Here is a 27,328-nt window from a genome sequence, read left to right on the forward strand (position 1 = left end):
TTGATACATTTCATTATGCAGTATCAGTCACATTTGTTGATAGCACCGTTTTCATAATAAAAGTCTTAAAGTATTGAAAAGCTTTTAAGTTCATGTGGTACATACAAGTTTTCCAGGATTATGGTTTTCTTTTTTTTTTTTTTTTTTTTTGCTTGAAAGTGTGTTTTATCACTGGCAACAGATACTGGCAGTTCTTTTCCTTAGTTATTTTGGTCCAGAACATGTCTGCCGGGTATCTACAACTGAATAACTATTGTTCGTCAGTTCTTTCAGTTTGTTTCACAAAAAAGTGACTGATCTTGGAACTCAGTTGAACAAAGTGGTTTTTTCGAAGGCAACCATTGCAGCATAAGTACTTTTTGAATGTTTCCCATTTGTGACACCAAGTGTTGAGGTTTAATAACATTTGTCATTTTTACTACTTCTTCAAAGATACTCCCCGCCCCCCCCCCCCCCCCGAAAATATGTAGCAGTGAATAGTATGATTACTGGTACATTTTAACTACCATTGCTTTTGCACCATTAGCGAAAATGTCAAACACAGTGAAAAAGGCAAATAACATCTTAGCATTATTACAAAGATTGGTTTTGACTTTTTGGATTGCTGAAAGAATCATAGGAACTGACCCGCAATAGCACAACCTCTGACATAGACTAACCTTAATGCAGAACATTCTTGCCACCACTCGTGAGTCAAGCTATGAATAAAGCTGGTAGTATAGAAAGGATTCTGGCCTCTGAGTTGTAACTATTAATATATTTTAGCCGTAACTCTGTCCCAGATCTGTGATCTGAAGCCGGGGACTGTTGCTATTGGACCTGTATTGTTGCTATAATAGCCAACATCTGCCCAGGGACGGTGGAGCCTGGTGGGCTGCCATCTGTGGGGTCGCACGGAGTCGGACACGACTGAAGCGACTTAGCAGCAGCAGCTGAGTATGTACTTTGTGCTGTGCACTTGCCTTCTGTACCTCAGTTTGCTTTACTGCCACCTCATGTGCCGTCACTGCTATCATCACTCCCGTTTTACAGATGGAAGTATAGCAGCTAAGTTATTCACGTACGTTCAGCATTGTTAAAATGCAGTCTGTTTAACATAGATGTTTCTTTCTCTGTATTCTTTGTTCTTAACCACCAAATTTGTAATTGGAAGGTGGTTGATCATGGACAGAATTATAAGAAGTTTAGTCATTTTAGGATTTTGTTCATAACCCTGTTGCTACCATTAATCTTGGTTCTCTTCTTGTCTCTTGACTATTTTCTGATCTGTAGATAAGCATAACTCAGAGATATTGCAGGTTTGGTTCTAGACCACTGCAATAAAGCAAGTCACACAAAAGTTATGTTTATAGTATATTAAGTGTGCGATAGTAGTATGTCTCAGAAAACAATATACATATCTAATTTAAAATACCTTATTGCTATAAAATGCAAACCATCACTGAGTCATCAGTGGGTCATAATTCTTTGCTGGTGGAAGGTTTTGCCTCGATATTTGGTGGCTGTTGTCTGATCAGGGTAGTGATTGCTAAAGGCTAGGGTGGGTGTAGCAACTTCTTTAAATAATATAACAGTAAAGTTTGCAGCATTGATTGACTTGTCCTCTCATGTATGGTTTCTCTGTAGCATGCAGTGCTGTTTGTTAGCATTTTACTCACAGTAGAACTTGTTTCAGATTTTGAGTCAATCCTCTCAAATCCTGACTTTGCTTTATCAACTATTGTTGCCCGACTTTTTTGTGACCCTGTGGATTATAGCCCGCCATGCTCCTCTGTGCATGGGATTTTCCAGGCAAGAATACTAGAGTGGATTGCCATTTCCTTCACCAGTGCTTTATCAACTAAATTTATGTAATATTCTAAATCCTTTGTTATCATTTCAATAACCTTCACAGTATCTTTACCTGGAGTAGGTTGTGTCTCAAGAAACCTTTTTTTTTTCCCATTCGTAGAAAGTAGCTCCTCATCCATTAAAGTTTTATGGAGATGGTAGCAGTTCAGTCACATCTTCAGGCTCTACTTCTCATTCTGATTCTCTCGCTGTTTCTGCCATGTCTGCAGTTACTTCCTCCACTGAGATCTTCAGCCCCTTCAAGTCTTTTGTGAGGTTTGGAGTCAAGTTCTTCCAAAGTCGTCTTAATGTTGATTTTTCCAACCTCTTCCCACAAATCATGAATGGTCTTTTTGGCGTCTAGAATGGTTAAACCTTTCCAGGTTTTCAATTTACTTTACCTGGATCCATCAGAGCAATTACTACAGCAGTTATTGCCTTATGAAATATATTTCTTAATTAATAAGAGTTGAAAGTCAAAATTACTCCTTATCTGTGGGCCGCAGAATGGATGTGCGTGAGCAGGCCTGAAAGCAACAGCAGTTTTGTACATCTCCATCAGAGCTCTTGGGTGGCCAGGTGCATTGTCAATGAGCAGTAATACTTTGCAAAAAGTTTTTTTTTCCAGAGCAGTAAATCTCAACAGTGGGCTTAAAATATTCAGTTAACCACAGGTAAAGAGATGGGTTGTCCTCAGGCTTTGTTCTTTTTATAGAGCAAAGGCAGAGTAAATTTAGCATAGTTCTTAAGGGCTCTAGGGTTTTCAGAAAGGTAAATGAGCATTAGCTTCAGCTTAAAGTCACCAGCTACAGTAGCTCCTGACAAAACTCAGCCTGTCCTCAGATGCTTTGAAGCCAGACATTACTTCTGTATAGCTTGCTGCAGCTTCTATACCAGCTTCTGGTTTTATGTTATGAAGACAGCTTCATTCCTTCAACCTCAGCAACCAGCCTCTGGTAGCTTTAAATTTTTCTTCTGCCTCTTCGTCTCTCTCAGCCTTTGTGGAATTGAGACTTAGGACCTTGCTGTGGATTAGGCTTTGCCTTAGGGGAAAGTTGTAGCTTGTTTGTTCTTCTATCTGGACCACTAAAACTTTCTCCATGTCATCAGTGATACGGTTTAGCTTTTTAAATTGTGTGTTCACTGGAGTAACACTTTCAACTTCCTGTAAGAATTTTTCCTTTGCATTCGTAGCTTGGCTAACTGTTTGACACAAGTGGCCTATCTTTCAGCCTCTCTTGGCTTTCAACATGTTTTCCTCATTAACCTTAATCATTTCTAGCTTTTGATTTAAAATAAGACTTGAGTTTCTCTTTCACTTAAACACTTAAAGGCCATTAATTTGTCTAATTTCAGTATTGTTATATCTCAGGAATAGGGAGGCCTAAGAGAAGGAAAGAAATTGGGGAGGTGAGGCAGGGAAGACAGATGCTGATAGGTAAAGCAGTCAGAACTTACACGTTTATCAGTTAAGTTTGTTGTTGGATATGGTTTGTGGCACCCCAAAACAATTCCATCAGAGGTCACTTGTCATAGATCATGATTACAGATATAACAATAATAATGTAAAAGTTTGAAAGATTGTGAGAATTACAAACTGTGACATAGACATGAAGTGACTAAATGCTGTTGGAACAGGGGAGCCAAATAGACTTGTTTGATGCAAGGTTGCCACAAACCTTCAATGTGTAACAGTGATATACCTCTGAAGTACAAAAAACCAAAAGCACAATAAAACAAGTTGTGTCTGTACCTGTGTTTCTTACCTTCCTAAGATTCTCCTCTTGCTGATAGGTAGATTTTGTGACATTTCTGTTGCTTTTGGTGCTGGTTTCATTTTGCATGCTTTTATTGTTGATATATACACTTAAGGAACTTAAAGTTTACATCATAAGTAGTAGTAATATTATCAGTGATAATGAAAATTCAGGATACTAAGGTTTAAGATTAGAATTGTGTATTTGCTAGATATTATCTGAATACCTTAATGAGAATGTTCTGTTTGGGTAAAAACAGGCATCTTATCATTGGGTTTTTTTTTCTTTTCTTTTTTTTGGCTGTGCTGTGCAGCATGTGCTGCTGCACTCAATATGCCAGCAAATTTGGAAAACTCAAGTGGCCACAGGACTGGAAAAGGTCAGTTTGCATTCCAAACCCAAAGAAAGGCAATGCCAAAGAATGCTCAAACTACTGCACAATTGCCCTCATCTCACACTCTAGCAAAATAATGCTCAAAATTCTCCAAGCCAGGCTTCAATAGTACGTGAACCATGAACTTCCAGATGTTCAAGCTGGTTTTAGAAAAGGCAGAGGAACCAGAGATCAAATTGCCAACATCTGTTGGATCACTGAAAAAGCGAGAGAGTTCCAGAAAAACATCTACTTCTGCTTTATCGACTCTGCCAAAGCCTTTGACTGTGTGGATCACAACAAACTGTGGAAAATTCTTCAAGAGATGGGAATACCAGACCACCTGACCTGCCTCCTGAGAAATCTTTATGCAGGTCAGGAAGCAACAGTTAGAACTGGACATGGAACAACAGACTCATTCCAAATCGGGAAATGAGTACGTCAAGGCTGTATATTGTCACCCTACTTATTTAATTTATATGCAGAGTACATCATGAGAAATGCTGGGCTGGAAGAAGCACAAGCTGGAATCAAGATTGCCGGGAGAAATATCAATAACCTCAGATATGCAGATGACACCACCCTTATGGCAAAAAGCAAAGAAGAACTAAAGAGCCTCTTGATGAAAGTCAAAGAGGAGAGTGAAAAAGTTGGCTTAAAACTCAACATTCAGAAAACTAAGATCATGGCATCTGGTCCCATCACTTCATAGCAAGTAAATGGGAAACAGTTGAAACAGAGACTTTATATTTTGGGGCTCCAAAATCACTGCAGATAGTGACTGCAGCCATGAAATTGAAAGACGCTTACTCCTTGGAAGAAAGGCTATGACCAATCTAGACAGCATATTAAAAAGGAGAGATCCGTCTAGTCAAAGCTATGGTTTTTCCAGTAGTCATGTATGGATGTGAGAGTCAGAGTATAAAGAAAACTGAGCGCCAAAGACTTGATACTTTTGAACTGTGGTGTTTGAGAAGATTCTTGAGAGTCTCTTGGACTGCAAGGAGATCCAACCAGTCCATCCTAAAGGAAATCAGTCCTGAGTATTCACTGTAAGGACTGATGCTGAAACTCCAGTACTTTGGCCACCTGTTGCGAAGAGTTGACTCATTGGAAAAGACCCTGATGCTGGGAAAGATTGAAGGCAGAAGGAGAAGGGAATGACAGAGGATGAGATGGTTGGATGGCATCACTGACTCAATGGACATGAGTTTGAGTAAGCTCTGGGAGTTGGTGATGGACAGGGAAGCCTGGCGTGCTGCACTCCATGGAGTCGCAAAGAGTCAGATATGACTGAGCGACTGAACTGACTAACTGATGCAGCATGTAGGGTCTTAGTTCCCCGACGAGGGATAGAACCTGCTTCCTCATCAGTGAAAGCGCAGAGTCCTAACCCTTGGGCCACTAGGAATTTCCCTTACCTGTTAATTCTCTTTAACAGTCCAGTAAGCCTAGAGAAAAGTTTTGAATACTTCTTAAATTAATTATTGAAACATCATTCAATTATGGGATTGAGAGTTTACCAGTGAGGTAGTTTAACTGTCAGAAAATGAAGTAAAAATATAAATCATTGTATTATCTAGTAGATTTTAATAACACCTGGGACGCTGCAGAAGTACTTTGATAATTTCATTGTATGTAAATACCTTTCTCCCTGTGTGTGTTACCGTAAACCTGTCTTGGCTTTAGAGCAAATTTACATGTGAGTGATACCCTCAAATTGGCTCTTAACAGTATTTACTGAGCTGACTTGTTTTAGAGAAGGAAATTTCTTTGAGTTGCTTAAGAAAAGAATAGAACTTTCCCTTGGGGAGTAATACTAATGAGACTAAAATTTTAAGTTAATGATTGTTCAGTTCACTCAGACTTTCAGTTTGATAAAAGAAAGGAATTTAAGTTGGAATATTCAAATTTGAGGTTTTAGTTTTATCTGAGATTAGGGTTGAGTTGCTTTATAAATAACATAGCTTGGATTAATTGCTATATTTAATAGAAACATAGGTGTATATCTGTCATAATTTTAAATAACTAATGCAAGGACTTCCCTGGTGATCCAGTGGCCAAGACTCTGTGCTGCCACACAGGGGACCCAGGTTCAATCCCTGGTTAGGGAACTATAATAGCTCCTACATGCTGCAACTAAAACCCGGCCCAGCCAAATAAATAATTTTATTTTTAAAGAGAGAACTACTGCAGATAAAAGAATGATCTTTTTTCAAATACTATATGCTTTTTTACATAATAAACTGATTTTTCAAAAATTGTTTTATATTGATTTTAAAGTTAACACCTGTCTTGATCCTGGATGTATTTAACCATCTGCATGAATGTCTTTCTCCCTAGATTGTCAACATTCTTGGTTGTTTCTCTATGAATTTTGAGGTTTTAACTACTCATTTTTAAAATAGAAGTAAATTTTATTTTTGAGATGAAATTCATATATAAAGCATTTTTAAATACACAGTTCAGTGGAAATTAGTGTGTTTCCAGTGTTGTACAATCACCACCTCTCTCTAATTTCAGAATGTTTTCATCATCTCAGAACACCTTATACCCATCCTTTCCTTCTTTCAATCCTAGATAATTACTATTCTGAATATTTCATATAAAAGTTCATACAATTTGGGATCTTTTATATTTGATGTCTTTTTAGTTATTATTAGCATAGTGTGTTCAGGGGTCAACCAGTGTTGAAGCATCAAAACTTCGTTCTTTTATATGGGTGAACAATATTCCATTGTATGTATATACCTCAGTTTGTTTATCCACGTATCTGTTAATGGACATATGGATTGTTTCCATCTTTTGGCTATTATGAGTAATCCTGCTATAAATATTTCATGTACAAGTTTTTATTTTTATATGGGCTTAGGTTTTCATTTCTTTTGAATATGTATCAATAGTGGAATTGCTAGGTTATATGGTAATTCTGTATTTTTAACATTCTGAGGAACTGCCATACTGTTTTCTACAGTGGATGCATTATTTCCCATTTTTAGATTATATTTTATAGGCATCCTAGTGAATTTGAAGTGGTATCTCATTTGATTTTGACCTGCATTTCCTTAGTGACTGGTGAGATTGAGCATCTTTTCATGTTTTGTTTTGTATTTTCCATTTGTATATATTCTTTGGAGAAATGAGAAATGTCTATTCAAGTTCATTGTTCATTTTTAAAATAGGTTGCTTGTCTCTTAATTGCTGAGTTCCAAGAATTTTCTATATATTTTTATACTAAGTCCTTATCAGACATGTGATTTGAAAACTTTATTCCATTCTGTGAGTTGTCTTTTCAGTTTCTTGATAATGTCCTCTGATGCACAAAAATTTTAAATTTTTGTGAAATCCAAGTTACCTATTTCTTGCTCATGCTTTGGAGTCAAGTCTCCGAATCCATTGCCAAATTCAAATTCTTGAGTATTTACCCCTGTATTTTCTTCTAAGAGTTTTATAATTTTAGCCCTTGTATTTGGGTCATTGATCTCTTTGGAGTTCATTTTTGTGTATGAAATTAGGAAGTTGTATATGAAATACATATATAAAATTTGCATGTAATCAGATTTCTTAGTGCCATTTGTTTTTTTGTTGTTATTGGTTTTGGTTTTAGGGGGGTTGTTTGTTTTGTTTTTTGGCTTCCCTTTGCAATTTTTGGGATCCCAGTTCCCTGGCCAGGTACTGAACCCAGCAAAAGCCTGGTCTCCCAACCATTGGACCACCGAGGAAATCCCTCAGCACCATTTGTTGAGGAAGCTTTCCTTTCTCTATTGAATCATCTTAGAACCTTTGTAAAATATCGGTTGCACATAGGTATTGGGGTTTATTTTTAGACATTTAGTGGCAACTCTTGTTGGTGAGAGCAGGCCTCACAACTGCAATATCTAGACAGACAAAATATCATAGCTTTTGCATTAGTTTGTGCCATCAATCTATTAATAATACACTGTGAGAGATACTAATATAAAAATCATTTGATAGTACTTAAATACAGTTGACCATTGAACATCGCAGGGATTAGGGTTACCAGTCCTCCACAGAGTCAAAAATCTGCATGTAACTTTTCATTGGTCCTTCCTTTCCTGGGTTCCTCCATACCCACAGTTCCACATGCTCGGATTCCAACAACCACAGGTTGTAGTGCTGTAGTGTTTGCTATTAACAAATTCACCTTGAAGTGGACCAGTGCAGTTCAAACCTGTGTTGTTCAAGGGTCAACTGTATTTACATTCATTTGTAGGTAAAGAACTGCAATTTTTTCTTTTGCCCTTTGCAAGCAGAAGTAGAAGACTAAGGTATTGGGTTTTTGGTTGTTGTTGTTGTTGTTTTTTAACATGATATTTTACCTGTTTTAATGCCATTCTCCCAAATCTTCCCACCCTCACCCTCTCCCAGAGTCCATAAGACTGTTCTATACATCAGTGTCTCTTTTGCTGCCTTGTACACAGGGTTATTGTTACCATATTTCTAAATTCCATATATATGCGTTAGTATACTGTATTGGTGTTTTTCTTTCTGGCTTACTTCACTCTGTATAATAGGCTCCAGTTTCATCCACCTCATTAGAACTGATTCAAATGTATTCTTTTTAATGGCTGAGTAATACTCCATTGTGTATATGTACCACAGCTTTTTTATCCATTCATCTGCTGATGGACATCTAGGTTGCTTCCATGTCCTGGCTATTATAAACAGTGCTGCGATGAACACTGGGGTACACGTGTCTCTTTCCCTTCTGGTTTCCTCAGTGTGTATGCCCAGCAGTGGGATTGCTGGATCATAAGGCAGTTCTATTTCCAGTTTTTTAAGGAATCTCCACACTGTTCTCCATAGTGGCTGTATTAGTTTGCATTCCCACCAACAGTGTAAGAGGGTTCCCTTTTCTCCACACCCTCTCCAGCATTTATTACTTGTAGACTTTTGGATCGCAGCCATTCTGACTGGTGTGAAATGGTACCTCATAGTGGTTTTGATTTGCATTTCTCTGATAATGAGTGATGTTGAGCATCTTTTCATGTGTTTGTTAGCCATCTGTATGTCTTCTTTGGAGAAATGTCTATTTAGTTCTTTGGCCCATTTTTTGATTGGGTCATTTATTTTTCTGGAGTTGAGCTTTGGGAGTTGCTTGTATATTCTCGAGATTAGTTGTTTGTCAGTTGCTTCATTTGCTATTATCTTCTCCCATTCTGAAGGCTGTCTTTTCACCTGTGCAGAAGCTTTTAAGGTTAATTAGGTCCCATTTGTTTATTTTTGCTTTTATTTCCAATATTCTGGGAGGTGGGTCATAGAGGATCCTGCTGTGATGTATGTCAGAGAGTGTTTTGCCTATGTTCTCCTCTAGGAGTTTTATAGTTTCTGGTCTTACGTTTAGGTCTTTAATCCATTTTGAGTTTATTTTTGTGTATGGTGTTAGAAAGTGTTCTAGTTTCATTCTTTTACAAGTGGTGGACCAGATTTCCCAGCACCATTTGTTAAAGAGATTGTTTTTAATCCATTGTATATTCTTGCCTCCTTTGTCAAAGATAAGGTGTCCATATGTGCATGGATTTATCTCTGGGCTTTCTGTTTTGTTCCATTGATCTATATTTCTGTCTTTGTGCCAGTACCATACTGTCTTGATAACTGTGGCTTTGTAGTAGAGCCTGAAGTCAGGTAGGTTGATGCCTCCAGTTCCATTCTTCTTTCTCAAGATCGCTTTGGCTATTCGAGGTTTTTTGTATTTCCATACAAATTGTGAAATTTTTAAAAGTTTATCTCCACCAAAAAGGAGAAGCTTTATGGCTACTGTTGGATGTTCCTTCTGATGATCTTTTTTCACTTTTTGTTCTTGTAGTAACAATACTTTCTGAGTAAAAATGAGTTTGAAGACTTGAAAATTTTATACTATTTAAGATATGGAAGTCTAAATGTACTGGCTTTCCCACTGTATACTTATTTTCTACTAGAAAGTTTTATAGGCTTGAGTTTCTGAATGCACAGTTAATTTATGATAAATTGAATTAGAAAAATATAGTATTCAAATTTTATAATTTATTTTAAAACTTTATTGTGGTACATCTCAAAGAAAGTGGTAGAATATTGTGAGGAAACACTAGGTATTGGATATATGGAAAAATACATAGTGTTGCTAAAATGTGTAACCTTTAAAGTACTGTTTTATACAAAATTTATTCATTTTCTAAGGTGGTACCTGCTGTAATGGTGAACACTTTTAAAGAGGGGGAAAGGACCTAGTGCTGATTATGTCATAATTCCATTCATAATACTGTTGTCATGATCCTTTCTGAAAGACATGTAGCTGTATATATCAGTAAGTTTCTTCTTAGGTACTTAATGACCTTGATGTTTTTATGTCTTTTATTCTTGCTTTAGTACCTCTATATTTATAGTCTGTTTTCAATTTTAGATATGAATATCGCGTAGAGATGGTTCATCAATCCTGCAATGATCCTACCAAAAATATCATTCGAGAATTTGCATCTGACTTTGAAGTTGGAGAATGCTGGGGTTATAATAGATTTTTCCGTTTGGACTTACTTGCAAATGAAGGATACTTGAATCGACAGAATGATACAGTGATTTTAAGGTAATAGGAAGCATTTGTATTTTGGTGTGTATCACAGGGAATAATGTCATCAGAACTTTAAAGTCTTCACTTAACCAAGATGAATATTGTAATCTACACTAACTGTAATCTACCATGTTCTTACCCATTTAATTTCAGAAGTCCTGTGTGGTCAGTGAATAAGCTAGTGAGAAATGTGTGTGACATTTAGTTAGTAATTCCATAAAAAATGGACTTACCTGGTGGCTCAGCACTAAAGAATCTGCCTGTAATGCAGGAGACCTGGGTTCAGTCCCTGGGTCGGAAAGATCCCGAGGAGGAGGGCATGGCAACCCACTCTAGTATTTTTGCCTGGAGAATCCCAGGCACTGAGGAGCCTGGCAGGCTACAGTCCATAGGGTCAAAGAGTCGAACACATCTGAAGCAACGGAGCTTGCTCGCTCTCCATAAAGAGTAAACTACTGTTTCCAATAAACATGGTAATGTCCCATTTATCTGTTGAAATTCTAGCAGCTTCACCATTTGGAGATTCAAGAATAGCATGATATCAAGTAATTTTTTCCCCCCACTGGAAATTGTATATTGTATTTGGATGGCTGGCTTTGTAAGCTTAGTTTCACAAAAACATTTTCAGTTTCTTCTAGATAATATCAAATTAAAAGTAAGGGAATACAGATGAAAATTGATGAAAATAAGCTAAGAGTTGGTAGTTGATGTGTCATTTACAATAAAGGACAGAACATAAGCAGGGACTGTAGAATTGCAACAGCCCTGTTTAATATTGGGGTACTTTTATAATTCAGTTTTGGGACATCATTATATCCAATTTTAATTTGATGATCAAAATGAGAGCTTGAGTAGTTAAAAAAAGAAATTCAAATATGTTTTGAATTGAGAGGTTTTAGAGTGTTTAACAGTTTAAGTTTCCATCAAATAATTTTAAAAGTTCTTTTGTCCTTAAAAGAGATTGAATATGTTCTTAAATTTTATTTATTTTGATTTCTTTTCCTTGAGCATGCTGGATGAGTTGCTATTATATCACCCTTTACTGTTATGTGTTCTTCATAACTTTACTGGAAGAATAAGAAACTGAAAGAAAGGATTGCATTTTGAATATAGAAAATAATTCATGTTTTTGTTTTCTTTGGGGAGATTAGTTTACTATCATTTTATAACTTTTAGGTTCTCTTATTCACCAAAAGGAGTAATTTGTTGCTGTTTCATAATTTAACCAGAAAGACTGTACAATTACTCAAATATCAATTTTACCAGCCTGCAAAACAGCTGTTATTTATGGCCTTAGTCATCTTATTGGAATCCTAGTAGTATTGACTCTTTCTGATGATCTGTATGAGAGTTTCCTTTCTTCAGTGCAGTTTAGCACAACCTCTGGGTCTTTATTTTGGCCATTCTTGTTTATAGCAGAGCTTAAAGACTTGAATGTTGGTAGAGCAACAAATTCTTCTTGTGATGTTTCAGATCAGTCGCTCAGTCATGTCCGACTCTTTGCGACCCCATGAATCGCAGCACGCCAAGCCTCCCTGTCTATCACCAACTCCTGGAGTTCACTCAGACTCATGTCCATCGAGTTAGTGATGCCATCCAGCCATCTCATCCTCTGGCGTCCCCTTCTCCTCCTGCCCTCTGACTCCCAGCATCAGAGTCTTTTCCAGTTAGTCAGCTCTTCGCATGAGGTGGCCAAAGTACTGGAGTTTCAGCTTTAGCATCATTCCTTCCAAAGAAATCCCAGGGCTGATCTCCTTTAGAATGGACTGGTTGGATCTCCTTGCAGTCCAAGGGACTCTCAAGAGTCTTCTCCAACACCACAGTTCAAAAGCATCAATTCTTCTGCGCTCAGCCTTCTTCACAGTCCAACTCTCACATCCATACATGACCACAGGAAACACCATAGCCTTGACTAGACGAACCTTTGTTGTCAAAGTAATGTCTCTGCTTTTTCATATGCTATCTAGGTTGGTCATAACTTTCCTTCCAAGGAGTAAGCGTCTTTTAATTTCATGGCTGCAGTCACCATCTGCAGTCATTTTGGAGCCCAGAAAAATAAAGTCTGACACAGTTTCCACTGTTTCCCCATCTATTTCCCATGAAGTGATGGGACCGGATGCCATGATCTTCGTTTTCTAAATGTTGAGCTTTAAGCCAACTTTTTCACTCTCCACTTTCACTTTCATCAAGAGGCTTTTTAGTTCCTCTTCACTTTCTTCCATAAGGGTGGTGTCATCTGCATACCTGAGGTTATTGATATTTCTCCCGGCAATCTTGATTCCAGCTTGTGTTTCTTCCAGTCCAGCATTTCTCATGATGTACTCTGCATATAAATTAAATAAGCAGGGTGACAATATACAGCCTTGACGTACTCCTTTTCCTATTTGGAACCAGTCTGTTGTTCCATGTCCAGTTCTAGCTGTTGCTTCCTGACCTGCATACAAATTTCTCAAGAGGCAGATCAGGTGGTCTGATATTCCCATCTCTTTCAGAATTTTCCACAGTTTATTGTGATCCACACAGTCAAAGGCTTTGGCATAGTCAATAGGGCAGAAATAGATGTTTTTCTGGAACTCTCTTGCTTTTTCCATGATCCAGCAGATGTTGGCAATTTGATCTCTGGTTCCTCTGCCTTTTCTAAAACCAGCTTGAACATCAGGAAGTTCATGGTTCACATATTGCTGAAGCCTGGCTTGGAGAATTTTAAGCATTACTTTACTAGCGTGTGAGATGAGTGCAATTGTGCGGTAGTTTGAGCATTCTTTGGCATTGCCTTTCTTTGGGATTGGAATGAAAACGGACCTCTTCCAGTCCTGTGGCCACTGCTGAGTTTTCCAAATTTGCTGGCATATTGAGTGCAGCGCTTTCACAGCATCATCTTTCAGGATTTGGAATAGCTCAACTGGAATTCCATGACCTTCACTATCTTTGTTCGTAGTGATGCTTTCTAAGGCCCACTTGACTTCACATTCCAGGATGTCTGGCTCTAGGTCAGTGATCACACCATCGTGATTATCTGGGTTGTGAAGATCTTTTTTGTACAGTTCTTCTGTGTATTCTTGCCATCTCTTCTTACTATCTTCTGCTTCTGTTAGGTCCATACCATTTCTGTCCTTTATCGAGCCCATGTTTGCATGAAAAGTTCCTTTGGTATCTCTGATTTTCTTGAATAGATCTCTAGTCTTTCCCATTCTGTTGTTTTCCTCTATATCTTTGCATTGATCGCTGAAGAAGGCTTTCTTATCTCTTCTTGCTATTCTTTGGAACTCTGCATTCAGATGCTTATATCTTTCCTTTTCTTCTTTGCTTTTCGCTTCTCTTCTTTTCATCACTATTTGTAAGGCCTCCCCAGACAGCCATTTTGCTTTTTTGCATTTCTTTTCCATGGGGATGGTCTTGATCCCTGTCTCCTATACAGCGTCACGAACCTCATTCCATAGCTCATCAGGCTCTAGGCCCTTAAATCTATTTCTCACTACCACTGTATAATCATAAGGGATTTGATTTAGGTCCTACTTGAATGGTCTAGTGGTTTTCCCTACTTTCTTCACTTTAAGTGTGAATTTGGCAATAAGGAGTTCATGGTCAGCCACAGTCAACTCCTGGTCTTGTTTTTGCTGACTGTATAGAGCTTCTCCATCTTTGGCTGCAAAGAATATAATCAATCTGATTTCGATGTTGACCATCTGGTGATATCCATGTATAGAGTCTTCTCTTGTGTGGAAAAGGGTGTTTGTTATGACCAGGGCATTTTCTTGGCAAAACTCTATTAGTCTTTGCCCTGCTTCATTCTGTATTCCAAGGCCAAATTTGCCTGTTACTTCAGGTGTTTCTTGACTTCCTACTTTTGCATTCCAGTCCCCTATAATGAAAAGGACATCTTTTTTGGGTGTTAGTTCTAAAAGGTCTTGTAGGTCTTCATAGAACCGTTCAACTTCAGCTTCTTCAAGGTTACTGGTTGGGGCATAGACTTGGATTACTGTGATATTGAATAGTTTACCTTGGAAACGAACAAGAGATCATTCTGTCGTTTTTGAGATTGCATCCAAGTACTGCATTTCGGACTCTCTTGTTGACCATGATGGCTACTCCTTTTCTTCTAAGGGATTCCTGCCCGCAGTAGTAGATATAATGGTCATCTGAGTTAAATTCACCCATTCCAGTCCATTTCAGTTCGCTGATTGCTAGAATGTCGACATCCACTCTTGCCATCTCTTGTTTGACCACTTCCAATTTGCCTTGATTCATGGACCTGACATTCCAGGTTCCTGTGCAATATTGCTCTTTACAGCATCGGACCTTGCTTCTGTCACCAGTCACATCCTCAGCTGGGTATTGTTTTTGCTTTGGCTCCATCCTTTCATTCTTTCTGGAGTTATTTCTCCACTGATCTCCAGTAGCATATTGGGCACCTACTGACCTGGGGAGTTTCTCTTTCAGTATCCTATCATTTTGCCTTTTCATACTGTTCATGGGGTTCTCAAGGCAAGAATACTGAAGTGGTTTGCCATTCGCTTCTCCAGTGGACCACATTCTGTCAGATCTCTCCACCATGACCCGCCCATCTTGGGTTGCTCCATGGGCATGGCTTGTTTTCACTGAGTTAGACAAGGCTGTTGTCCTAGTGTGATTAGATTGACTAATTTTCTGTGAGTATGGTTTCAGTGTGTCTGCCCTCTGATGCGTTCTTGCAACACCTGCCGTCTTACTTGGGTTTCTCTTACCTTGGGCGTGGGGTATCTCTTCATGGCTGCTCCAGCAGAGTGCAGCCAATGCTCCTTACCTTGGACGAGGGGTGTCTCCTCACTGCTGCCCTTCCTGACCTTCAGTGTGGGATAGCTCCTCCAGGCCTTCCTGTGCCCGCGCAGCCATGGCGTGGGGTTGGTCCTCCCGGCCACTGCCCCTTAATTATCATTAATTCAGCAACTTTTCCTGAGTCTGTGCCTGGCACTGAGCCAATATATGTATATTAATATATATACACATATATATTAATATTTATTTTTCTATTTTATTATAATATTAATATTTACTTTTGGTCTTAGTTGTGGCACGTGGGATCTTCATTGTGCTGGGCAGGCTTTTTCTCTAGTTTTGGCACACAGGCTCCAGAGTGCAGGGGCCCTGTAGTTTGCAGCATGCAGGCTCTTGTTGAGGTACCCAGGCTCAGTTGTTGTGGTGCTTAGTAGCCCTGCAGCATGTAGGATCTTAGTCCCCTGACCAGGAATTGAACCCTTATCCCCTGTATTGGAAGGTGAATTCAGTTGAAGCAGAGAAAAGAAGAGAAGCTAAAGGCAAAGGAAAAAAGGAAAGATAGACCCATTTGAATGCAGAGTTCCAAAGAATAGCATGGAGAGATAAGAAAGCCTTACTCAGCGATCAATGCAAAGAAATAGAGGAAAAACCGTAGAATGGGAAAGACCAGAGATCTCTTCAAGAAAATTAGAGATACCAAGGGAACATTTCATGCAAAGATGGGCTCAGTAAGGGACAGAAATGGTATGAACCTAACGGAAGCAGAAGATATTAAGAAGAGGTGGCAAGAATACAGAGAAGACATGTGCAAAAAAGATCTTCATGACCAAGATAACGACGATGGTGTGATCACCCTCCTAGAGCCAGGCATCCTGGAGTGTGAAGTCAAGTGGGCCTTAGGAAGCATCACTACGAACAAAGCTAGTGGAGGCAATGGAATTCCACCTGAGCTATTTCAAATCCTAAAAGATGATGCTATGAAAGTGCTGCTCTTAATATGCCAGCAAATTTGGAAAACCCAGCAGTGGCCACAGGACTGGAAAAGGTCAGTTTTGATTCCAATCCCAAAGAAGGGCAATGCCAAAGAATGTTCAAACTACTGCACAATTGCACTCATCTCACACGCTTGTAAAGTAATGCTTAAAATTTTCCAAGCCAGGCTTGAACACTACATGAACCGTGAACTTCCAGATGTTCAAGCTGGATTTAGAAAAAGCAGAGGAACCAGAGATCAAATTGCCAACATCCACTGGATCATAGAAAAAGCCAAGAGATTTCCAGAGAAACATCTACTTCTGCTTTATTGACTATGCCAAAGCCTTTGACTCTGTGATCACAACAAAGTGTGGAAAATTCTAAAGAGATGGGAATACCAGACCACCTGACCTGCCTCCTGAGAAATCTGTATGCGAGTCAAAAGCAACAGTTAGAACTGGACATGGAACAATAGACTGGTTCCAAATCTGGAAAGGAATACATAAAGACTGTATATTGTCACCTTGCTTACTTAACTTACATGCAGAGTATATCATGTGAAATGCCAGGCTGGATGAAGCACAAGCTGGAATCAAGATTGCTGGGAGAAATATCAATAACCTCAGATACACAGATGACACCACCCTTATGGCAGAAGGCAAAGAAGAACTAGAGAGCCTCTTGATGAAAGTGAAAGAGGAAAGTGAAAAAGTTGGCTTAAAACTCAGCATTTCAGAAAACTAAAATTATGGCATCCTGTTCCCATCACTTCATGACAAATAGATGGGCAACAATGGAAAGAGTAAGAGACTTTATACTTTTTTGCTCCAAAATCACTGCAGATGGTAACTGCAGCTATGTAATGAAAAGACACTTGCTCTTTGGAGGAAAAGCTATAACCAACCTAGACAGCATATTAAAAGGCAGAGACATTACTTTGCTGACAGACTCCGTCTAGTTAAAGCTATGGTTTTTCCAGTAGTCATGTATGGATGTAAGATTTGGACTATAAAGAAAGCTGAGAGCTGCAGAATTGATGCTTTTGAACTGAGGTGTTAGAGAAGACTCTTGAGAGTCTCTTGGACTGCAAGGAGATCCAACCAGTCCATCCTGAAGGAAATCAGTCCTAAGTATTCACTGGAAGGACTGATGCTGAAGCTGTAACTCGAATACTTTGGCCACCTGATTCGAAGAACTGAGTCATTGGAAATGACCCTGATTCTGGGAAAGATTGAGGGCAGGAGAAGGGGACGACAGAGGATGAGATAGTTGGATGGCATCATCGACTCGATGGACATGGGTTTCGGTGGACTCTGGTAGTTGATGATTGCCAGGGAGACCTAGTGTGCTGTGGTTCATTGGGTTGCAAAGAGTCGGACACGACTGAGCGATTGAACTGAGCTGAACCCCTGCATTGGAAGGTGAATTGTTCACCATTTTCCCTCAAGGGAAGTCCCTGGGCTAATATTAGGAAAGAAATTAAGAAATCTGTTGCCTGGTTTTAGTCCTTTGGAAACTAAAGATGAAATGGGCTGAAGGTTGAAAACTGTTGTTATGCCGTAAAAGCAGTATAAATAAATTGCTGTGGGTTCGTGGAGAGAGGGCTTTTCATTATAGTGTATAACATTTGTATATTTAATGAGGGCTTATTCAAAATTTAAAACCTTAATATAAGATTCTGATGGAATTTTATATTTGTTTATTAGAAAGTTATTTAAGTCGATGCTGCTGCCACCAAGTCGCTTCAGTTGTGTCCGACTCTGTGCGACTCCATAGACAGCAGCCCACCAGGCTCCCCCGTCCCTGGAATTCTCCACGCAAGAACACTGGAGTGGGTTGCCATTTCCTTCTCCAATGCATGAAAGTGAAAAGTGAAAGTGAAGTCACTCAGTCGTGTCCAGCTCTTCGTGATCCCATGGACTGCAGCCCATGCTATATATGGAAATTCTTTGATTAAAAGAGATAGTTAAGGATTATTACCTGCTACTTGCTTTTATTTTAATGGCACAGATACTAAAAGCAATATGCAGGGTTAGTCAGTTCCATTAGTCATTTAAAGGTAATATGTTTCGGATAGTCTCACCAGTGTCCAACCTATGTATGCTGTCTGGCAGTATCCACTTAGAATAGTGGTTGAGTGACTCATCTCTACCCTTTGATGCATGAGTATCCTTAACTAAAAATAGTTATTTGCTGCAGATAGCTGTTAGGTGGTCAGTAGATTCCTACACTAACTCTAAAATCCTAGGAAAAAATGGGATGGTAGTTCTCATAAGGGTGGCAACATGAGGGTGGCAAGACTAGAAGAGGAATTTTGTGTGTGTGCTCAGTCGCTGATTCATGTCCAGCCCTTTGTGACCCCATGGACTGGAGCCCACCAGGCTTCTCTGTTTATGGAATTTTCCAGGCAAGAATACTGGGGAAAGTTGGCATTTCCTACTCCAGGGGATCTTCATGTCTCCTGCATAGGCAGGCAGATTCTTTAGCACTGAGCCACAGGGGAAGCCCAGAGGGGGATTTGCAAGCTTCCAAACTAGCCTTGCGTCCTGTGGCTCTTCCATTCTTCAGAAACATCTTTATGCATTACTGTAATTTTTTTCACTATAAATGGAGTCATGTTTATCTAACAAGGTAGGTGTGGGATTTTAAATATTTTTGCTTTAAAAAGTGTTAGTTTTTTTTACAGTACAGATAATTCCGAAGAGATCAAGATCCTGTCTTATATCCAGTTTTATGTTTTAATACATAGAGATAGTTGTGTTTTCCCCTAACCCTAACTTTTTTTTTTTTACTAATGAGTAGGAAATATGGAACATGAGATGGAAGAGGGAATGAAAAAGGGCAGTGCCTAAAATAAACTTTGCTTGTTTTGCTGGGGTCTGATCTAAACAAGAAGGGAGAATGAAGCAGTAGCCATCTCCTTCATGCATAGTATGATCCTCTTTCCAGCTTATGATCAGCAGTGTATTTGAGGTAGATTTTTATAGTAAATGTATTTTAAGTAGGTTAGTTTAGAAGCTTAACCATGATGTGTAATGTTACTTCTTTAGAAAAATACAGTTTGAATTTAGCAGCTGACTTAGATATAAATTTTCAGAACCATATGTCATTATAATTAGTGGACTACATGTATAAACGGCAAGTACCAGGAGCTCCGAGTTCTGGATTTTGGCCTCATTTGTGTACTCAGTGCTCAGTCACATCCAACTCTTACACCCTCATGGACTGTAGTCTGCCAAGCTCCTCTGTCCATGGGATTTCCCAGGCAAGAATACTGGAGTGGGTTGCCATCTCCTCCTGCAGGAGATCTTCCTGACCCAAGGATTGAACCCACATTTCCTGCGTCTTCTGCATTGGCAGGAGAGTTGTTTTTACCACTGCTCCACCTGGGACGATTTTGGCCTCATAATGAAGTAAATTTAAAATGGTAGAATTTAATAGTTACAGTTTTAAGGCTTGGTTGGTAATGTTTTACTGTTTGGATTAGTTTTCATGTGCAGCTATTCTTTTAAGGTTTCAGGTTCGTTCACCAACTTTCTTTCAAAAATGCCGGGACCAGCATTGGTATATCACTCAATTGGAAGCTGCACAAACTAGCTATATCCAACAGATAAATAACCTTAAAGAGGTAAGCGAAAAAACATATTATAGGTTTTGTGTTTCATATTGTCTTTTAGGCCTGTTAAATTTGCAGTTAGAGTTTGGATATTATTGGTGTTTGTAACTTTGTAGATAAATCCACTTGTTCTTTATTCTCATTACCTTTGAGTCTCATTCTGGACTGTCCAGTTCAGTAGCCACTAGCACATGTGGTTATCTAAACCTAAAAATCCAGTTCCATCGTTGTGCTAGCTAGCTTGCATTGGGAATCGCAATACAGAAGATTGCCATCATTGCTTAAGATTGTATTGCACAGTGCTGCTCTAGTTTGAGGCAGACTCTTGAGTTTCTCTCAGTGACTTGGGTATTTCTCTTCCCTGACAATTAAATTTTGCCCATCTTGAATTCTCATTGTTGTTGAACTGAGTGCTGGGGAGGATCAGTTAATGAACTTTTATTTTACAATGCTAAACTAAATTATATGAGCAATGTTTCTTTCTGCCAGTGGATGTTAGGATGGGGTGAGAAATTTGAAGTGCTGGGTGTAGCTTAATATATGAAGGAGGAAAACATGACTAAAAAATTTTTCATGTTAAGTATACTATCTAAAACTGCCTATATTTACGATGCGGTTTGCTAATTGTATGTGTAGCATGGGCTATAGATGAGAAGAAAGATGAGAATAAATTGGGCAGTTTTTCTTTGTATAGATTTTTCCATTAGCAGAAGTCAAGTAGGTATGAGATAGATGGTTCAAGAACTATATTTATGAATATCTGGGTGTGTGGGGCGATTTTTTTGTTTGTTTTGTTTTGATTTTGCTTGAAACAATTTTACTAGTGACAGACTGCTTATGACACGTTTGTGTTGTTCTTTTTTTAAAAGAGACTTACTATTGAGTTGTCTCGAACTCAGAAATCAAGAGATTTGTCCCCACCAGATAATCATCTTAGCCCCCAAAATGATGACACTCCTGGGACGCGAGCTAAGAAGTCGGGATCATGCGCTGACGTGCTTCTCCAGGATGGTCCTACGACAGCTTCTGTACGAGAGGTGAAGGAGGATGAAGAAGATGAGGAGAAGATTCAGAATGAAGATTATCATGTAATAATTAGACCTGCTTTAGATTCATTTAATATTTGAAAAGAGAAATAATATCATAGTTTTCAGCATATGATGTAGGGGGATCAGTGTGCCAAAAATCTTGTCCATTTATGTTTTTGTTACTAATGTATGCCCTGTTGTGACTATTAATGTGTCAGAAGTTGAATCAAAAGTGTTTCAAGTTTCTAAAAATTAATTTATTATGGGAAACTGTACAGTCTACACAAGAAACTGTGGTATACATTCTAGAAGCTGTGTAAGTTATAGATTTTAAAAATGTGTCTTATTTCCATTCACTGCATCTAGTTGAAGCACCTTATCATTGCATATGTAGGTAGGATGGTTTAGGATTTGGGAAGTAGCCAGATTTTGTCCCAGCTAAACTACAGCTAGAATGATATTTCAAGACGTGGTTGTTACTGTTTAAGGTAAGAGAGAAATGGAGAGATAAGCCCTTTTTGTTATATTTGTTTAAGATGGGCACTGAGTGTAGCAGTGCATGCCTGGGACCTTTTGAAGACGGTTGCCATTGTCTACATTACCTCCACCATAATTTGGCCCCAGGTAAATAACAGGGAGAGAACCCAGCTCTACCCTTCAACAAAAAATTGGATTGAAGATTTACTGAGCATGGCCCCGCCCATCAGAACAAGACCCAGGTTCCCCCTCAGTCATTCTCTCCCATCAGGAAATTTCCATAAGCCTCTTATCCTTCTCCATCAGAGGGCAGACAGACTGAAATCACAGCAGACTAACCAATTTGATCACATGGACCACAGCCTTGTCTAACTCATGAGACTTTGAGCCATGCCGTGTAGGGCAACCCAAGATGGACAGGTCATGATGGAGAGTACTGACAAAATGTGGTCCACTGGAGAAGGGAATGGCAAGCCACTTCAGTATTCTTGCCTTGAGAACCCCATAAACAGTATGAAAAGGCAGAAAGATAGGACACTGAAAGATGAACTCCCCAGGTCTGTAGGTACCCAATATGCTACTGGAGATCCATGGAGAAATAATTCCAGAAAGAATGAAGAGACAGAGCCAAAGCAAAAACAATACCCAGTTGTGGATGTGACTGGTGATAGAAGCAAGGTCCAGTGCTGTAAAGAACAATATTGCATAGAAACCTGGAATATTAGTTCCATGAATCAAGGCAAATTGAAAGTGGTCAAACAGGAGATGGCAAGAGTGAACGTCAACATTTTAGAACTCAGCAAACTAAAATGGAATGGAATGGGTGATTTAACTCAGATGACCATTACATCTATTGCTGTGGGCAAGAATCCCTTAGAAGAAGTGGAGTAAAAGAACAAAAGAGTCCGAAATGCAATACTTGGAAGCAGTCTTAAAATGACAGAATGATCTCTGTTTGTTTCCAAGGCAAACCATTCAGTATCATAGTAATCCAAGTCTGCCCTGACCAGAAATGCTGAAGAAGCTAAAATTGAACAGTTCTATGAAGACTTAAAAGACTTTGCAGGTGAAGTGAAGTTGCTCAGTCGTGTCTGACTCTTTGCGACCCTGGGGACTGTAGCCCACCAGGCTCCTCTATCCATGGGATTCTCCAGGCAAGAATACTGGAGTGGGTTGCCATTTCCTTCTCCAGGGGATCTTTCCGACCCAGGGATCGAACCCAGGTCTCCTGCATTGCAGGCAGACACTTTAACCTCTGACAAGACCTTCTAAAACTAACACCAAGAACGATGTCCTTTTCATTATAGGGGATAGGAATGCAAAAGTAGGCAGTCAAGAGATACCTGGAGTAACAGGCAAATTTGGCCTTGGAGTACAGAATGAAGCAGGGCAAAGGCTAATAAAGAGTTTTGCCAAAAGAACACTCTGGTCATAGCAAATACCCTCTTCCAACAACATGAGAGAAGACTCTACAAATGAGCATCACCAAATGGTCAATACCGAAATCAGATTGATTATATTCTTTGCAGCCAAAGATGGAGAAGCTCTATACAGTCAGCAAAAACAAGACCGGGAGCTGACTGTGGCTCAGATCATGAATTCCTTATTGCCAAATTCAGACTTAAATTGAAAAAAGTAGGGAAAACCACTATACCATTCAGGTATGACCTAAATGATATCCCTTAAGTGGAAGTGACAGATAGATTTCAAGGGATTAGATCTGATTGAGTGCCTGAAGAACTATGGACAGAGGTTCGTGACATTGTACAAGAGGCAGGGATCAAGACCATCCCCAAGAAAAAGAAATGCAAAAAGGCAAAATGGTTGTCTGAGGATGCCTTACAAATAGCTGAGAAAAGAAGAGAAGCAAAAGGCAAAGGAGAAAAGGAAAGATATATTTGAGTGCAGAGTTCTTAAGAATAACAAGGAGAGATAAAAAAGCCTTCTCAGTCATCAGTGCAAAGAAATAGCAGAAAACAATAGGATGGGAAAGACCAGAGATAAGGGAACTTTTCCTGTAAAGATAGGGAACTAAAGGACAGAAATGGTATGGACCTAACAGAAGCAGAAGATATTAAGAAGAGGTGGCAAGAATACACAGAACTATACAAAAAAGATCTTCACAACCCAGATAATCACAATGGTATGATCATTAACCTAGAGCCAGACATCCTGGAATATGAAGTCAAGTGGGCCTTAGGAAGCATCACTATGAACAAAGCTAGTGGAGGTGATGGAATTCCAGTTGAGCTATTTCACATCCTAAAAGATGATGCTGTGAAAGTGCTGCACTCAGTATGCCAGCAAATTTGGAAAACTCAGCAATGGCCACAGGACTGGAAGACGTTAGTTTTCATTCCACTCCCAAAGAACAGCAATACCCAAGAATGCTCAAACTACCGCACAGTTGCACTCATCTCACATGCTAGTAATGCTCAAAATTCTCCAAGCCAGGCTTCAATTGTACATGAACTGTGAACTTCCAGATGTTCAAACTGGATTTAGAAAAGGCAGAGGAACCAGAGAAAAAAATTGTCAACATCTGTTGGATCATGGAAAAAGCAAGAGAGTTCCAGAAAAACATCTGCTTTTTTATTGACTGTGTCAAAGACTTTGACTGTGGATCACAGCAAACTGTGGAAAATTCCTCAGGAGATGGGAATACCAGAGCACCTAACCTGCCTCTTGAGAAATCAGTATGCAGGTCAAGAAGCAACAGTTAGAACTGTACATGGAACGACAGAATGGTTCCAAATCAGGAAAGGAGTACGTCAAGGCTGTGTATAGTCATCCTGCTTATTTAACTTATATGCACAGTATGTCATGAGAAGCTTGGGGCTGGAGGAAGCACAAGCTGGAATCAAGATTGCTGGGAGAAATATCAATAACCTCAGATATGCAGATGGCACCACTCTTATGGCAGAAAGTGAAGAGGAACTAAAGAGCCTCTTGATGAAGGTGAAAGAGAGTGAGAAAGTTAAGCTTAAAACTCAACATTCAGAAAACTAAGATCATGGCATCCGGTCCCATCACTTCATGGCAAATAGATGGGGAAACAATGGAAACAGTGATAGACTTTATAGTTTTGGGCTCCAAAATCCCTGCAGATTGTGACTGCAGCCATGAAATTAAAAGACGCTTGCTCCTTGGAAGAAAAGGTATGACCAGCCTAGATAGCAGATTAAAAAGCAGAGACATTACGTTGCCAGCAAAGATCCATCTAGTCAAAGCTATGGTTTTTCCAGTAGTCATTTATGGATGTGAGAGTTGGACTATAAAGAAAGCTGAGAGGAGAACAATTGATGCTTTTGTACTGTGGGGCTGTAGAAGAATCTTGAGAGTCCATTGGACTGCAGGGAGATTGAACCAGTCCATCCTAAAGGAAATCAGTCCTGAATATTCATTGGAAGGACTGATGGTTGAAGCTGAAACTCCAATAGTTTGGCCACCTGATACAAAGAACTGACTCCTCGGAAAAGACCCTGATGCTGGGAAAGATTGAAAGTGGGATGAGAAGGGGATGACAGAGGATGAGATAGTTGGATGGCATCACCGACTGTGGACATGAGTTTGAGTAAACTCCTGGAGTTGATGATGGACAGGGAGGCCTGGTGTGCCGCAGCCCATGGGGTCGCAAAGAGTCGGACACAACTGAGCGACTGAACTGAAGTGAAGACAGGAAACTTCAGGTGTATGTTATAATTGATGGAGTCAGTGGGGAGAAAGATTGAAAATTAAGGTACATGTATTGACGTAACAGACTCTTTTAGGAGTATTAGTTGTTGGAATGGAGAAATCAGGTGTAACAGTTAACCTTTGATAGAATTAGTTGAAGGATGGAGTTTGTAGGTAGGGCCGCTGAAAGTTGGAGGCAGTTACTAGCCATAGCCAGTTGGAGAAGGAAATGGCAACCCACTCCAGTGTTCTTGCCTGGAGAATCCCAGGGACAGAGGAGCCTGGTGGGCTGCTGTCTGTGGGGTTGCACAGAGTCGGACACGACTGAAGCAACTCAGCAGCAGCAGCAGCAGACCTTGAGGAGTGATGATTTTAAATGTTATTCTGTGAGGAAGTTGGCATGGACTGTATGAACCATTTCCAGCTGCAGTTTGCAGAAATGACTTGGTGGTGGTCCTAGGTAATGTGGTTGTGTGATTTATCTCTACAGGGCTCAGCAGTGTAGGCCCAGCAGCAGCGAATTCTGATGAGTACCTTTTAGTTGCTTAGTCCAGGCTGAGTGGAAACATGTGAGATAGAATCTTGTTCCTTTGCCTTAACTAGCATGAGCTTTCCGATGGAGACCTGGATCTGGATCTCGTTGGGGAAGATGAAGCGAATCAGCTCGATGGCAGCAGCTCTTCTGCCAGTTCCACAGCCACAAGCAATACCGAAGAGAATGACATTGACGAGGAGACGATGTGAGTGTCGCACACTAACTAGAGCTGTAAATATCTGAGTGACAATTACTGGAAGCACGGTAGTTATATTAGGCCTAAAACTGGGTGGTGGCTCAGACGGTAAAGCATCTGCCTGTAATGCGGGAGACCTGGGGTTCCATCCCTGGGTCGGGAAGACCCCCTGGAGAAGGAAATGGCAACCCACTCCAGTATTGCCTGGAAAATCCCATGGACAGAGGAGCCTGGCAGGCTACAGTCCATGGGTCTCAAAGAATTGGACACGACTGAGCGACTTCAGTTTCTTTCTTTATTTCTTTCACTTTCTTTTTCTTTCTAAAACTGGGGATATTAAGCATTTTTTTTCCCTTGATTTACCCTATCTTATATAAATGAAGGAAGAGTGAGTTCCCTCCCTCTCATCTCTGGGATCCAAATAGAGTTTTACTTGTAGCTTTAACTTTTAATTTTGTTGTTATTTCATATGTAAGAAATGTTGCAAAAATAGTAACAGATTAATTCCCCAAATGTTAATGTTTTGCTTTGTTATGTTTCTCTCTTTTCTCTCTCCACATAAAATTTTATGAGAGACATTTGAGATAAAGTAAATATAGTTCTCATTGTATTAACTCCTCAAAATAGACCTTTCGCACTTAAAGTTCCCTCATTAGAATACTTGGCAAGTTGTCTTAAAGGGTTAGTTAAAATGTGAAGCCTTTTAAGTTACCAAATCAGAAATCATTATTACTGATTTTTTTTAAACATATAAAATAAAACTTATTCATTTTCATTTGAACTAACATGAAAAGTTGTTTAAGATGGTGATTCTATGAAGTGAAATCATCTTGATAAATAGCATATATGGTTCTACCTGAATTCATTCCTTTGACTGTTAGATCTCTTGGCTTTTTCAGGGTAGTTTTGAGGGCATTGTATTTTCCATTAAGCTTGATTCACAGTCTTTGATTATATTAACTTTTTTAAAAGAAATATTTATTAATTTGGCTCTGCTGGCTCTCTCAGTTATGACGCTCAGGATCTTAGATCTTTGTTGTAACCTGCAGGATCCTTTGTTGTGGCAGGATCCTTAGTTCAGACATGCAAACTCTTCTTTGCAGCATGTGGGATCTAGTTCCCTGATCAGGTCCCCGCATTGGAAGTGCAGAGTACTAATCGCCAGACCACCAGAGAAGTCCCCAGATTGACTTTTAATGTTTTTTCCACTAGAAAGTGTTTGATTATGTTCTCTTTATATGCATGCATCTACATTAATAGCTTGATTCAAAGTATATTGTATAATTCATAGAAATAGCGCAGTTAAGCCAATTTGAACATCTGTACTGGGCTCAGTCACTTTAGTTGTGTCTTTGTGACCCTGTGGACTGTAGCCCGGCAGGCTCCTCTGTCCATGGGATTCTCCAGGCAAGAATACTGGAGTGGGTAGCCATGACGTCCTCCAGGGGATCTTCCTGGACCATGGTTGGACCTGCATCTCCTGCATTGCAGGCAGATTCTTTACTGCTGAGCCACTGGCTCGCCCAATTTGACCTTCTCAGGAACA

The 27,328-nt window shown here is 39.5% G+C and overlaps 1 protein-coding gene across 4 annotated transcripts in view; it reads left to right on the forward strand.

Annotated features, from left to right (window-relative positions):
* Positions 1 to 27,328, forward strand: part of TRIM37 (tripartite motif containing 37) — a 181,719-nt gene that overhangs the window by 60,294 nt on the left and 94,097 nt on the right. For all 4 annotated transcript variants that reach the window (XM_025281190.3, XM_025281189.3, XM_006045487.4 and 1 more), the window contains exons 13-16: positions 10,361 to 10,540; positions 19,769 to 19,883; positions 20,741 to 20,959; positions 25,655 to 25,791. In XM_025281190.3, the coding sequence (XP_025136975.2) occupies positions 10,361 to 10,540; positions 19,769 to 19,883; positions 20,741 to 20,959; positions 25,655 to 25,791 (651 nt within the window). The remainder of the gene's footprint in view (positions 1 to 10,360; positions 10,541 to 19,768; positions 19,884 to 20,740; positions 20,960 to 25,654; positions 25,792 to 27,328) is intronic.

Source organism: Bubalus bubalis, chromosome 3 (assembly GCF_019923935.1).
Source record: "Bubalus bubalis isolate 160015118507 breed Murrah chromosome 3, NDDB_SH_1, whole genome shotgun sequence".
NCBI classification, from domain to species: domain Eukaryota; kingdom Metazoa; phylum Chordata; class Mammalia; order Artiodactyla; family Bovidae; genus Bubalus; species Bubalus bubalis.